Source organism: Pararge aegeria, chromosome 14 (assembly GCF_905163445.1).
Source record: "Pararge aegeria chromosome 14, ilParAegt1.1, whole genome shotgun sequence".
NCBI lineage: Eukaryota > Metazoa > Arthropoda > Insecta > Lepidoptera > Nymphalidae > Pararge > Pararge aegeria.
In genome coordinates this window covers 6,204,332-6,219,248 of record NC_053193.1, presented here as the reverse complement: position 1 = coordinate 6,219,248, position 14,917 = coordinate 6,204,332, and the positions used below count along the sequence as shown (strand labels likewise).

Sequence of the window (14,917 nt, the reverse complement as noted above, 5' to 3'; positions counted from 1 at the left end):
AGTGCAGATACAAGACAATTATGAAACAAAAAAAAATGTATAAGTCCCTAAACTATACTTCATTGACTGGTCTAAAAGTAACAATTTCGTTTAGTTTTGTGATTTATGTCCAACATAATTAACACCTATAAATGCATGTGTAAAAGACCACTACTTCAACAAATTGCTAACTGACCAGTTGGCAGAAATCTTTATACTTAACTCTTGTGTGCCAGCGACAGTTGCATCTTCATTGAGATTTCCTCCTATGGGGATGTCAGGTGTGTACTATTTCAATATTGTAAACTGACTTTGTATCAGCCAGAAGAATTCATGCTATATTTTTATTTCATTGTTTTTACCTGTATAGAGGTAATCAAATAAATGCATTTTAAATTTATATATTTACCAGAAATATAGTGTGAATAATAGGGTTGTTGAATTTACCAAAATAGGGTCTGATTGGTTTCAAAGTGAAAATGCGGACGATAAAGGTGCAACGCGAACGTAGACAGAACAACTACATAATGCTTTACATCAAATTAAAGTAAAGACAAAAGTAAAAGTGTGTTAACACTAAAATAATTTATTAAGAGTCGGGATAGTATGAGCATTCGCTCGTTTGTGTAAATCGGCCTTAAGGCAAGCGCAGAACTCGATCGAAAACATTCAAATTGGTACTTGTAATATTGTCTTGGAAATAAACATAGTGGATGAGTATATATTTGTTCATCCTATTTTTATTCCTGAGATAAGATGAGAAAATTAGAAGATATTCTTATCTTTAGGCCCACATCATTGGAAAGGCATAACAACCTAACTTGATGATGATTATATTTTATACTTAGGTAGTAAGACCTCGATAGATGTTTGAGATGTCATAGTCTATTGTTATGAAACATCTGGAGAATTACTCTGCATTTATTCACACATTTTATCGTAAAGCATTATTTGCGTAAGATTAAAAAAAAAATAAAAAATACTATCTATGTCAGCTATTAAAAGCGATAACCAAGAATTATGACGAAGAATAATTTACTAAGCATAATGTATGTATGGTCGGCCATTTAAACTTAGTTCAGTATTCTTGTGTCCAGTTAATGTTCAGTTTACAATAATTCTTAATACTATGTAAATAGGTTATAAAATGCACAAAGAAGTACAAATATAAGCAATAAACAGTATGACTAATATAATGTTATTATTCTAAAGAAATCATAAGCAAGAGGAAATTTTATATTTTTAAAATAAATTATCTTCAATAGGTTGTTAAATATGTAAAATAAAGTGTAATATACATTTACATTAATAAATATTTTTTATTTATACTAAATAGTCTGATGATAATGTATATTATTAATAAACACAGCTACTATGTGATTTATTATAGTTATAGATTATATATTTGAATTGAAATTGTTATAATATATAGCATACCTGCGGTAGGTTCAGTTCATCCATTCATGTTTAAGTACAAGGAATTATTTATTTTCAATCCTCGTATATTAATCAATTGTAAAGGAATTCAAAAGAATCTGTGGCATATTATACTTACTAATTTATAATCTTACATTCCTACAGAACAACTTTTGTCCCAATCCTTTCCCAGAAATTTGTAGAAATTACATCAACATGTGAACTATCCAATCCTGCTATGTTAATTTCACCTAAAATCTCCCTATATACCAAGGAGGAGTCAAACATATTTTCGTCTCTACTCTTGGTGCCAGTAAGTATAGTATTGTGCTAATATATTCTGCCAAATTATAATTTTAGTGATATGTTCTCCCAATTAATATGGATGAGGGACCAGGAATCGAGAAAATTATTAAAAAATACATATATTCTTACATTACCCTAAATATTTCCCTCACAATATTTATTTAATTATTATTTTGTAAGTTTTAAAGTAGTTTTTTCATTTATAGCTATCCTATGCCATTTATGTGTACAGTACAAGTGTGATAAATCTTTATTATGTATAGGTTAAATTTATATGGATGTTACACTGGTGGCTGAACGCTTAGCTTAGCCAACCCACCATGTATGAAGTGGTGTTATAATCACTTCAATGATATATGTAACAGCTTGTGAAAGTCTATAGCTTATATACTTGTACATAATTAACATTGACTATAGTTGTATGTAATATTACTAAGGTTAACTATATCATTTATGTAATTTTGCTGAATCATGAGATATGTATATATTATACTTGGAATAAAACGATTTTGAATCGTCAGGTGTTCAAGTTTTATTTCATTTTATAAAAGTCTTCTGTGACGGCACCGTTTAAATGGTATTAAATATGTAATGGTGCCACTATTTTGTTAGTAGAACTTAAATTTTCATAGACAATAGAATTATACTAAAACTTAAATTATGTTCGGTAATTTGGTATGAATGAGATTAAAAAATAAATGGAAATTCTCCTTTTTATTTATTCCGTTTCCTTATCTCCTTTCTGCAGCCATAGTGGAAGTCAAAACTGTTAACTATTTAATATAACCGCACCTTTACAGGACTGCATGACTATCATGTACAATGTAAATGCAGAAAAATGCAATTACTATTGGTTTAGATCTACTTTCTGAGGCAACAGAACTTTAATATTTAAGATGATAGACAGAAGTTGCTGTAGTTTCCAGCTACTGTTGTATATGGGCGCTAAATCACTGTTTTTATAAGCTTATTGAATAAGTTCAACTTTTGACCAAAGAATACAACAATTTTGTGGTATCATCTTAGTCTGCTACCAACTTGCAATCACTGCAATACAGACTGCATCATCACTTGCTACCAAGTGGGATTGAAGACATGGGCTAAACTGTTATGGAATTTTAAAATTAACTAGTGTAGCACAGCAACATTAGAATAGCTTTTCTTATACCATATATTTTCTTGGATAACATTTAGAAAAGAAAAATGTCATATGTCATTGGGGTGGTTTCTGCTAAGCACGATATCCTGACTATACTGCAATCTCTTGTTGATCAATTAATGAGTTCTTAAATTTGGTTTTAATGTTTACATTTATCTGCTTAACGTTAAAAAATGGACTAGCTGTTGTCCGAGATTTCATCTGTGCTCTTATTTTTGGTTCCTAAAAATATCTTTGGATTGAAAATCATAAAAAAATTGTCTAAATAATATCATTTTGGAGTGGACAACCTGTCGAGGATTAAAAAAAGTTTTAGTTAGTTAACATCGAATCTGACCTGCAGATTATGGAGGGTAGAGGTAAGGAGAGTCATCTTATATGGGAGAAAAGTTGAAAAAGTGTCCAGTTGTATGCGCTAAATAACAGTTCAAAAATCCTCCACAATGGCGCTGGTGGATGCACAGGGTATGGTATGAATGTAGCAATCGTAGATGAATTGAAGTATGCCGAGTTAAAAAATTTAATGTCATTATCGACTAAAGTAGTTAATTATTGAGAATTTCAACAACTTACGTTGTACAAAATATTGTGGTAAATATAACCTTACAGATTTATTATAACCAAACGTGCGTTTAGAGTGATTTTATTTCGTAAACAGTAAATAGTACGGTATTTATATTTGGCGCTTCTTTTGAGAGTTACCCTGATGCAAATGTGGCGCCACCCTAATTTAATACATTTTGACGACACTTTTTCATATACACAGATGACTCTCCTTACCTCTACCCTCCATACTGCACATATACACACAATTTTTTTTAAATTCATACCTGCTGAAAGTACCCAATACTAATGTCAATACATTGACACAAGATAAAGAAGTGTTGTGCAGGGATAGTGTCAATATTGCTAAAATTATTAAAATATCCATTGATTTCATATGTTGTTACGACTGCCAATATCATTGATTGTCATTTGAATTTATGATTTATATAGAAATAAGAACAAAACAAGCATTAATAAAATATAATATATTAATTACAATTTGAAACAATACAAAAAAATATTTAAGCCTCAACAGCAATTTTCTTTGAACTAGATTTTACTCTTAAAGGCCTCTCTGGGGTCTTTTCCTCAACAACATCAGGCAATTTATCAGTAGGAACCTCAGGTAGTTGATCCTCAACATCAAGCATTGTTTCAAGCTCGGCTTCAATTGCTTCATCATCTTCTTCACTTAACTGTCCTGAAATGAGCTCATCTATTTCTCTCTGTTTTTCAATACCCTCCTTAGTTTCATCTAATATCTTTTCTATTTCATCAATGTTGAGGATATCATGAACTTTCTTTAAAGCAACATTTCCAATCTTCAATCCATCGAGCACCTGAAAATAGATGTATTAAAAAGGTGCCCATACAAACCTAACAGAATAGAAAGGAATTTCAAAAGTTACATTATAATTATATGATAATAATTATTATTGCCACAAAATTGTCATTAAACCTTAAAAAATATAAAATCACATGAGTAAAGAGTATACATTTACAATGAGAATAATTCTGCAATTTCATAAAGGGTGTATAACATTAAGAATGTCAATATATCAGCATGGTGGGTTCCTAATTGCTGAAAGCTAAAGATCCTTTGATGTGGGAGCTGCAACAGAGCTTAACATGTGCCCTACTCCACTGTAAGCATTGCACTCCCAAAGTGCGAAAGTGGTGTACCTATCTACACCATACTTAAGTGTTGGTAGACCTGCCTACTAAAACCAGACTAAGGCAAGACAAAGCAAGTCAGACTCAAGAATAGAACCAGTGTATTGTTTGCTACAAGCGGAATACCAACGGTTATTCAGTCTATACAACAATATTTAAAAAAATTACCTGTACTTCAATTTGCGTGAACTCCAAATCATGTGTAAGTTGTTCTAACTTTTCTAATTGTATATCAGTATTCTGCAAAAGGTTTTCTTGATATTTTTTCTTTTTCAAAAGTAATTTCGCCTTATCGCGTTTGTCTTCCGATAAAAGTTTCTTCGCCAGCTGTCTGTCTCTTTCGAGATTAAGCTCTATTTTCTTTTGATACTGTTTTAACTTATCTCTTTGTTGTTTTAGCTGTAAAACGGCTTTATCCTGCTCTGTTACTCTACTTACAGGCTTTTTGGTCTTGCTAAATAATCCACCCATTTTGCTTACCCTAATCTGACGAGAACCGTAAGTTTGTATATCAAATCACTATCACAGTATTAAGTACGCATGTACGCGAAACATTACATAAAGAATGAGTATGACACTATTTATGATATTCGTAAAAGTACAGTCATTTATATTTTATTATGATTTCAATAAGTGTAACTAAAAAAGTAAATAAGAAAATTACTAAGCACAGACGAAGTACATAGTTTTCAGACCTGTGTTTAAGACAAAGAGTAATAACCACTCTTTCAGACAATTATTCATGCTGTCTTGAACAGATTACTTAGGGTGGTAACTAAATATTGCGTCTTGCGATTAAAATAGAAAAGGCCGTTGGAATTAATTGATACTATTGTGTACCTAATAGAAGCGATATCTCTCATTAGCCTATTGAACGGATTTCCCCTTGTCCCTGAAGGCCACGTCATAAGTCATAATCACATACCGAAAATGACTCTTCGAGGTAAAATAATATTAGTTTTGAGTTATATCGTAGCGTTGTGATTTTACGTGCTACCCATCAGGAAATTATACCACATATAGTGTTATACTGCAAAATCAAACCCTGTTCGATACTGACTACTACTGTCTAGTATATAAGTAAAATATCATGTCCCGCCTTTTAGTTCTTGAAATACTAGCTCTCTACTCTATATTTTATTTACTGGTCTGTGCTCTCTACGGCTGTAGTGACACTGACACTTCCGCTTAAACAATCAGATAAATGATCTATTATGATAAACACCTCGTGAATGAATGAATGAATACACTTTTATTGTACACCAAAGGAAAAAAAAGTAGTTACAGAGATATAAATACATTTGATATGTATTTATATCTCTGTAACTACTTATTTGGTGAGAGTACCATTTGGTGGCCTTATCGCTACATAGCAATTTCTTCCAGGCAACCAATGGCGTAAAGGGAAAAAACATAGAAAAGAGGTAGGTGGTGGAATAAATAAGATTTAAAATTATACAAATATATAAATAATATATATATAGTTATATTTATATATAAATACAAATAAATTATAAACATACATGAAACAACCCATAATTAATGTAAACTACTAACAATCATATACAATATATATAAATATGTAAATATATAACATAAATAATTAAAATTACACACTTAAAATGATCCGCTTCAGCGATGTTCGGCTGATAGAGACAAATAATGATCCTTCACTAGTTTCTAGAAGGTTCGATTGTGCCTCACGTATATCTAACGGCAGGGCGTTCCATATTTTAATAGCCTGAACCGTAAATGATCCGTTGAAGGAGTATTTGTGACCAGGAACCTTCAAGATTAACTTCCTCGAGACCGAAGTTCGTCTGGGAGTCTTACAAATTGAAACCTCTCTTGCAGGTAAAGAGGAGTAGAAGGATGAAATAAAACACAGTACAGAATAGAAAAAATGTGCAAAGTCCGGCGAAGTCTTGAGACGAGACCGAAATTGAGAAATATGATACTATTTGCGCAACCCAAATATGAAACGAATGCTAGAATTCTAGAGTCTCTCAAGTTTATTTAACTGATCTTCAGTTAAGTTAACATAGCTTGTGTCAGCGTAGTCAAGAATGGGAAGGAGTAGGGTCTGTGCGAGCATAATTTTGGTAGGTTAGGAACTATAGGAAGTAAATACCGAAGACGACGCAAAGAGCCTAGAGCGGCAAATGTCTTTCTGCTGATCTCATTAATATGGCTCTTGTTGCAAGAAGTAAAAAAAGTTTTCTGTTACTAGATTGTTTTGCCAAGCTTCTATGTTTCAAATATATAATTTCATTGGAGTTATTTTCACGACGTTAAATTATTGTAATCGTAGACGAAAATAGTAGGAACTTCTTTCTGCTAAAATAGATCGCATTCTGTACTGAATCCATTGAGGATATAAACACTAGGTATTTTTATAAATGCGAGGATATTAAAGGCTATGGAAGCTGTTTTTTAAACACAGAATAAGGAACAAACATAATCCTCAATTATGGAGGGTAGAGGTAAGGAGGATCATCTGTGTATATGAAAAAGTGTCGTCAAAATGTATTAAATTAGGATTGCGCCACATTTGCATCAAGGTAACTCTTAAAAGAAGCGCCAAACCAAATATTGTTAGAGTAGGCTTGAAAAATAAACAAGGAAGTAAGGTTATATTTACCACAATATTTTGTACAACGTAAGTTGTTGAAATTCTCAATAATTAACTACTTTAGTCGATATTGACATTAAATTTTTTAACTCTGCATACTTCAATTCATCTACGATTGCTACATTCATACCATACCCTGTGCATCCACCAGCGCCATTGTGGAGGATTTTTGAACTGTTATTTAGCGCATACACTGGACACTTTTTCAACTTTTCTCCCATATAAGATGACTCTCCTTACCTCTACCCTCCATACCCTCAATCTATGCAGGCAGCGCAAAACGCCCCGTGTACGTCTCACCTAAAATGCTAGCTCGAACTTTTCCCATTTATGGAGTGGTTTTTGATGCTTCAGTATTAGTTGTACCGATACACGGTTTCAGTATGTTCTTCATTCTGCGTTTTAATTGAAATTTGAAATTGTTTCCTAGTAGTATTTTTAGACATCAGCAGTAGCAATGAACGCATAAATTTAGCGATGCACGATGGTTCTTTACATGGATATAGCATTATCCATGATATTGCTGATTGGTTTACTTCACACACGCCTTTATGAACGATATTGAGAACTCTCTGGCATGCACGATAACTCACGATTTTTTTCCTTTACAGCTAAAGCTAAACATTATAATCGGTCAAATTAAAAACGCACATATCTACGAAACGTTAAGAGATCGGTCTCCATCTCCAATTTTCAAGTGGGCTATCACTCCAACATATTGCTTTCTATAATTGAAAACTCGATGGGACTTTTCTTATAAAAATAAAACGGTGGAGTTCTCTATATACTTTATAGAGTGAGAAAGCAGAATTTTTACAAAACAGTTGCAGCATTTCTGTATAAAATAAAACCATTAATAAAATATTTAATTTTTTATTATAGTAAAATCCCTAGTATTCTCACTATTAACTCATACACAAATAATTAATACAATCTTATTTAGCGAAATAAAAGATCGATAAATACCTGAAGGTCACTCCTTTGACGAATCTGGTTTACAGAAAATAACTCCTTATGGATAAATTTTTGCTGAGCTACATTTTACATGAACTTACATTCTAAACGATTTTAACAAGTATAATTATTTGTAACGCATACATGCATTTGCCTTAACGTCACGTGGAATTATTAAAAAAATCATTAAACGCGTAAAATATGCTAGGTCACCTCGGTACCGATGTCCAAAGAGACGGCAATAATAGTCGATGCTTCCACCTCTTCGTTGGCTGCTGTTCTCTTAATTGCAAAAGTACCTCATTGTCTATGGTTGAGTCGCCTCCATCGATGTGGATCTTCGTATATGGTTTTGCAACTGAAAAGTCCATCGATTTGCTAAAAACGAGAATGTTACCACCGGTTTGTTTTATATACAAAATAATATTCATAGAAAACATAATGTTGTATTTGCACATCATCAATCATTTTTATTTATATATTTTTCTATCTGGGATAGAGGGTATTTTACACAAAGTTTTAAATGGCATCAAGCATGTATTATAAAATACTTTTGCTCTGCCTTGTGTAGATATGGAAAATTAAGTAAATAATTAATAACACAAACTTTATGCCATAATCAAGGTACCTGCAAATGCACAGTAGATGTATAAACAGCACTCCTTTATGTGAAAGAAGAAGCGTATGAAAAACGCACACCTCCAATACTCGTGAATGTATGGGATGTAGATGTTTAAAACAACGAAGGTGACATATCTCTTCTGAAGTTCCTATTTATACTCGATTTAAAAAAAATAAGGCGATTAGACGATATGTTTCATTTAAATAACCGAAATCAAGAACCGAAAATGATCGTTATTCTTCTTCAGAGCCTAGCAATAGTTTCGAAACCTAACAAATACCTGACATTCAATCTGCACCGTACACCGTCCCAACTGGTAACTGGAGATTGTCAACGACGAAACATACATAAAAAATACCTCAAACAAGACGTTGTTTATGCGGACAGCTCATCTATTATCTTATTGGTAAATCGCTTAGTTCTTTTACATCTCATGTGAAATTAAAGCGATTTACCAAAAAGCCTTTCGTTGTCGGCCTCCAGCAGCTATTCATAATTACGTATCAAATACCTGCCAAGTCCGTCGGTGTGACGACAACTACCGAATCGAGAGTGCAATGGGGCATTACTCCCCATATGTTTGCCATAAACCGAAGTTTTATTTTGGTATGTTACTAAAGCTGTAAAATAACAGTGTTCAAAATTTATTACTTCATCATTGTATCAACATTTTTGGAGATGTGATTGTGTATGAAGTGGTTAAGGTGATGCTATAACACTGGTTAGTGTGGCACGGTGTGGTTTGATCATGTAAGGTGAGTTTTTTTGTGTAATTTTTTGTAGTATTGTATGCAATGTTTTTGTATGCTTACCGTTTCGAGGGGCTTTTGTGATACCTCAGTCAATCACTAGTGACGTTCACGGGAGCGCCGCCGAGACCCACGCTCATGCGACGATCCTTATAAAAGAACAGGATCTTGTTATCAATAGACTAAGCTGTGGAAACTTTATTGGTCTATGTCAGGGCTTCCCAACGTTGGCTCCGCGGCGCTTTAGGGTGACATAAAAAGAACAGAAATACGCCACGAGGATTATGGCTTGTGAAAAATTTGTGGAGATCACTAAGCTCAGCCATTGCATTTGTTAGCTGGTTTTATAATGTGGATCTATATTTTTTGTGTATATTTTGCCTATCTAACGATAATATTTTAGGATCTGTCGATAATTCGACCCAGTTGTATGGATTGTAGTCACGACGGGACTCATCCAAAAATATTATCGTGGTATGTATCCGTTGAACTATATGTAAGAAATGTTTATAAACCACCAAAATCTTAGTTTAAAATCTTTAGGTAGGTTAATGCTCGGGCGCCTACTAAACTACTCCGTCGTTATCATATTTACTAATAAAGCCTTCATAGCTGTCATGATAGTAGTTATAGACTTGCATCTACTCACTTCTCTCCCTGCGGTGCTTGCGATCGCGATCCCGGTCCCGATCCTTGGTGTCACGGTCGCGATCTCTGTCACGCTCCTTGGTGTCACGCTCCTTGGTATCACGTTCCTTGGGGTCGCGTTCCTTGGTATCTCGATCCTTGATGTCGCGTTCTTTGGTATCGCGTTCCTTAGTGTCACGTTCACGGTCCCGATCGCTTCTTTCCCTTTCCTTTTCACGCCCCTCGCGCTCTTCGTTACGGCCGCCCCGCACCTCACGACTCGACCTTTCGGAATTTATGTTACAGATTTAAACAACATATCAACATCACAATTTACTTGAGGAGTTGAGGAACCAAAGCGAGACATCCTTTCATTATCGTAAAAAGTCGTACTTCGAATTTTATCATAGTAAAAAGTTTGACTTTAAATGAAATCAGACTGAAAAACCAAATATCTACAACTATACCCCTTTGAATAAAAATATTGTACGGGTTGCTTGGTCTATACAATAATATAAAGTAATATCATGAAGTACGAAATTAATGACAAGTTTCACTCTTTTTTCCTCATTTCCTCAATTAATATCTCTATAATGTTTCATGGATCATAGGTATTGGGCCTTTTTAATAATAGTTCCTTGCAAAAGCAGCAGCTTTCACTCTTAACAATGTCCAATGTCCACACAATCTCAATTCTTTATCTGCCATGCCTCCCAGACCTAACCAGTATTAATAATGTTAAGACCAAAAAGCTTACCGTTGACGCTCCTTCTCTTTATCTGTATTGTCTCCTCTATCACTCCTATCCTTGTCACGGTCCCGCTCGCGGTCTCTCTCCATTCTCTCTCTATCTCGCCTGTCCGAACCGAGACCACCGCCGCGGGCGCTGCGCTCTTTTTCTCTCTCTTCCCGTCGTTTTCGCTCCTTCTCTTGTTGCTCCTTCTCTCGGGCTTCGTTCATTTCTTCATATGCTTGACGTAGTTTAAAATACCTGTATTCAGATAACATATGAATAAATATGTATTAAAACAAATGTATATGTATGTAGTTTTAGAAGTAACAAGACAGCTTCTAAAGTTCAATTGAACCTTGGCAAGACAAATAATCTAATTAGCAACTGAAAATTATACCAATGCCAGTGATGTGTACACTTTCGACATTTCGCACTCTAATCTGCGTCTAAGTGGAGATCAGTTAAAATTAATTGTTTGAATGTTTTATTTTACCTTATGCATACTACCTACGTACCTACGCAACGAGTACCTTAACAATAGATTAAATAAATGACAGGAGACACTTGATTTTAATTTTGCATGTGATGTTAGGGGCTGTATGTTTTTATTCAGTACAAACTATGGTAGTGGTTAACTTAAACCTTTAGTAGCTTTTGGGTTTCAAACATAAGTCTTAGAGACTGTAAATACTAATGCCTCTAAAGCCTGTGCAGTTATTCAGTTTTCATTAACACATTGTATAACACCTTGAATAAAAAAATAATGAATTGCGTTTAAAGATGACTTGGCTTTGAAATATTCATTGCAACAGTCATATGAAGACAAAACTAGGATATTAGCTCACCACCTACTTGACAGGATGGATTCTCTTATATTCTCATTAAAAATGATCATAACATCTCACTGACCCAACATGTTGTTTCCCAGACAAATGATCATCTATTCTTTGTTGTGCATCACCAACAATCAAAAAGGCCCCACAGACAGGACACACTTCCATTTGCTTCTCTTGGGCAGCTGCTAGTTCTGCTGTCATTGACCAGTGGCTGAAAATAAATAAATAAAAGAATATAAATGGTGTTGTGCTTGTTTTTTTTTTCAAGTAGCCAGAGCTTTTGAGTTATAAAAGCGCCATAAGAAGCAGTTTTCCATTGTTCTGGCAGGATGGAAGATATCCATAGAAAACGGCTCACATTGGCGGGGTTTATTGAAATTTGATTTGCAACAACTTAAGGAATTCAACATCAACAATATAACTATGTTATTGGTGTGTTGATGAGCGAATGTGATCAAAAATCAAAGAAAATGAAGACTTCACTTATTTAAAAGACCCTATTTTTTTATACAGTAAATAAAGTAGTAACCTGTTTTCTTGTTGTTTTAAGAGCTGATCCTTTTCCTCTTTCAGTCGATCACAGAGTTTCATGAGCCCTTGGGCCTGTTCTACATTACCACAAGTACCAGCTTCCTCTGCTTCTTGTACTAAGGCTGTGATCTTTTCTGATAGCAGTTGTACCTGTAAGTTATGTATGCAGATAGAAATTGTACAGCAATTCCACAATTCCATAATATTGCAAGAAACATATATTTATGCTGAATGTGTTGGTAAATTGTCTGTTAATAAATAAACTCAAATAAGACAACTCATGAACATCTGATTATGAGTTGTTTTATAAGTTGTGTTATATATTAGTTGTAACTTTTTAACCTTAAGCATAAAAATGTAGCACAGAATCAATACTAAATACACAATATTGATTGAACATTCTATGCAACATTTGAGTTGTACAGATTTTAAATAGAACAGTTGAGAACTGTGATTATCCAATTCTTAAGCTTTTTCTATTTAATAATAGACCAAATCTGAATGTGTAACTCTGATTCTCTATTTGGATATAAAAAAGAAACAGTAGTTACCTGCTCCTGATTTTTCTCTGTTTGAGCTTGAGTCATTGGTGGACCCTCTGGTTTGGAATTCATGAGTTCCAGTCTTTGCTTCCCTTTTTGAATCTTTCCTAAAATAGAAAATAATTTAACAATTTGTCATATAATAGTAACAACACTCTAAAATGCTTTGAAGTTATTATAGAACATCTTACTTTCAACATCATTAATCATGTGACGGCAGAACCGCAGAAATTCTTCAACATATTGAGCTTTCTTATACGAAGACTCTGCTCTTTCAAACAGATCCTTGACTTCATCATCATGTACTTTGGGACAGGCTCCAAGGTCCGCCCTTGTATTTACAAACAAGTCATGAGGACAGAATTTGACCATGTAGTATTTACAGTACTGCAAAACAATATAAATTTCAAAAACTAAAAATAGTAACACTATTAATATAAATTATATTGTAATCTTCATGATGAACGAATTTATCAGACAAAATATAATGATAATTTTAAATAGTCATGTCAGTTTTGGTCATACCCAATGTTGGCGAAAACAAGTGTTTGGCATTGGGGAGTTCTTGATGCTAAACTCGAACAGGCGATGAGATTGTTAGTTTTTTTACATTAATTTAATGAGTCTGAAAACTCAAGTAAATTCTTACTTTATAAACTGTATACATACTGCATAGTCGGTTTCGGCCGTAACTAAACAAGTTTTCGAGGTTTTGGCTGATTATTGTGTTTGGTTGTGCCTCAAATAAATATGAGACACAGATGAACAACCACATTGGTAAGATTGATTGGTAAGGTACGACTGTACCTACGTACGGTTTAAAAATGATTATGTTAGCGTGTGTGTATGGTATGAAAGATGCATCCAATTTTTATTGTCACTTTTAGGTTATAATAAGTGCTTTAAAGTTTAGCTTTAAAGTTTGAAATTAATAGTAACTTACTTCTGGATCTTCCCAGTTGGGTTTTCTTATCTTTTCGTTTGGATTAGTATTACGATGTCTGCCCATCAGCTCGTCTAACAACTGTGCCGCCGCTAACACAGCCATTGTTAAATACACAGTAACACAAAAAAATAACTACACAATTACTTTCTTAGACAACCTGTGAAGTTAAAAAGAAGTTTTTGAATGTATGTTCAAATAATTTTAAATAATTAAACATTTGAAACAAATTAGCAAATATCAAGACCACAAAATGAGATCAGCCATTTTTGATTTTGTTGCCATAGACAACTTATTACTTACAGTTACTAAAGTCTCGAACATCCAGGTACTGAATCAACACTATTGTCGTTGAAACTTAGGAAGCCTAATGTTCCTTTACACAAAAAATAGGGAACGCCTAAATTGGATTATAGGGCTAAGTAATCGATAACAAAAGCTTGAGTATGAATTTGTGCTCTAACCAAAAAAATCACCCCGCTATGTTTGTTGCGAGCTTCTTCGTTGACCAGGACGCGTTTGGAACCCTCGAAGCTTTAGATTTAAGTTTACGAAAATGGTTATCGCCATCATCTCAATACCGCGTACACATTTCTCATGTATATCAAAAGTGCCATCTATGAGCCTATTTGAATAAAGATATTTTTGACTTTAACTTTGACTTTGACTTAGGATAATATCTAGAGAAAAAAAAATCACTAAAAATTAACGTCGGTCGTCTAAAGTTACGGTACCGATTCGGGCTTCGGCGGATCGTAAATCTTAGGGAACTCGTAACACACTTGATTTTATTTTTCTTACTTATAAATCTGTATGCTTCATTATCGAACGAGGCACCTGGGCGCTAATTTTTTTTACAAATTGGGCTAGGACGGTTTCGGGTCCAAATTTCTAGTTTAATTTGGTAATAGTCCAAAAAGATGTTAATAATCTTGTCATTACAGAAAATAAGTGGAAATCAATTGGTAAAACGTAGCTAGGAACCGCCTTAGACTAGACAATTCTCATTAAGGCATTGTTTTATTCGACTAATTTATTATTAGTGTATTATGTATTAAGATATAAAGACAAAGCAAGTGATATTTGTGCTCTGTGCACGTTTACGCATAAAACTATGGAGGGTAGAGGTAAGGAGAGTTATCTTATATGGGAGAAAAGTTGAAAAAGTG

General features: G+C 33.7%; 2 protein-coding genes across 3 annotated transcripts; both read right to left on the bottom strand.

Annotated features, from left to right (window-relative positions):
* Positions 1-3,874: 3,874 nt before the first annotated feature.
* Positions 3,875-5,293, bottom strand: LOC120629254 (charged multivesicular body protein 6-A). The gene is made up of 2 exons (XM_039898131.1): positions 4,748-5,293; positions 3,875-4,245 (listed from the first exon to the last, which is right to left on the bottom strand). The coding sequence occupies exons 1-2, from the start codon at positions 5,048-5,050 to the stop codon at positions 3,928-3,930; spliced, it is 621 nt and encodes a 206-aa protein (XP_039754065.1). The 5' UTR covers positions 5,051-5,293; the 3' UTR covers positions 3,875-3,927.
* A 2,775-nt stretch (positions 5,294-8,068) lies between these two features.
* On the bottom strand, positions 8,069-14,148 carry LOC120629303 (luc7-like protein 3). Of its 2 annotated transcripts, none has more exons than XM_039898209.1 (10): positions 14,052-14,148; positions 13,749-13,908; positions 12,997-13,192; positions 12,815-12,912; positions 12,262-12,413; positions 11,806-11,943; positions 10,921-11,154; positions 10,186-10,448; positions 9,600-9,685; positions 8,069-8,523 (listed from the first exon to the last, which is right to left on the bottom strand). In XM_039898209.1, the coding sequence occupies exons 2-9, from the start codon at positions 13,851-13,853 to the stop codon at positions 9,636-9,638; spliced, it is 1,236 nt and encodes a 411-aa protein (XP_039754143.1). In that variant the 5' UTR covers positions 13,854-13,908; positions 14,052-14,148; the 3' UTR covers positions 8,069-8,523; positions 9,600-9,635. The 2 variants fall into 2 exon arrangements, with proteins under 2 accessions (XP_039754143.1, XP_039754144.1); XM_039898210.1 differs by lacking the exon at positions 14,052-14,148 and adding an exon at positions 13,996-14,011.
* Positions 14,149-14,917: the final 769 nt, after the last annotated feature.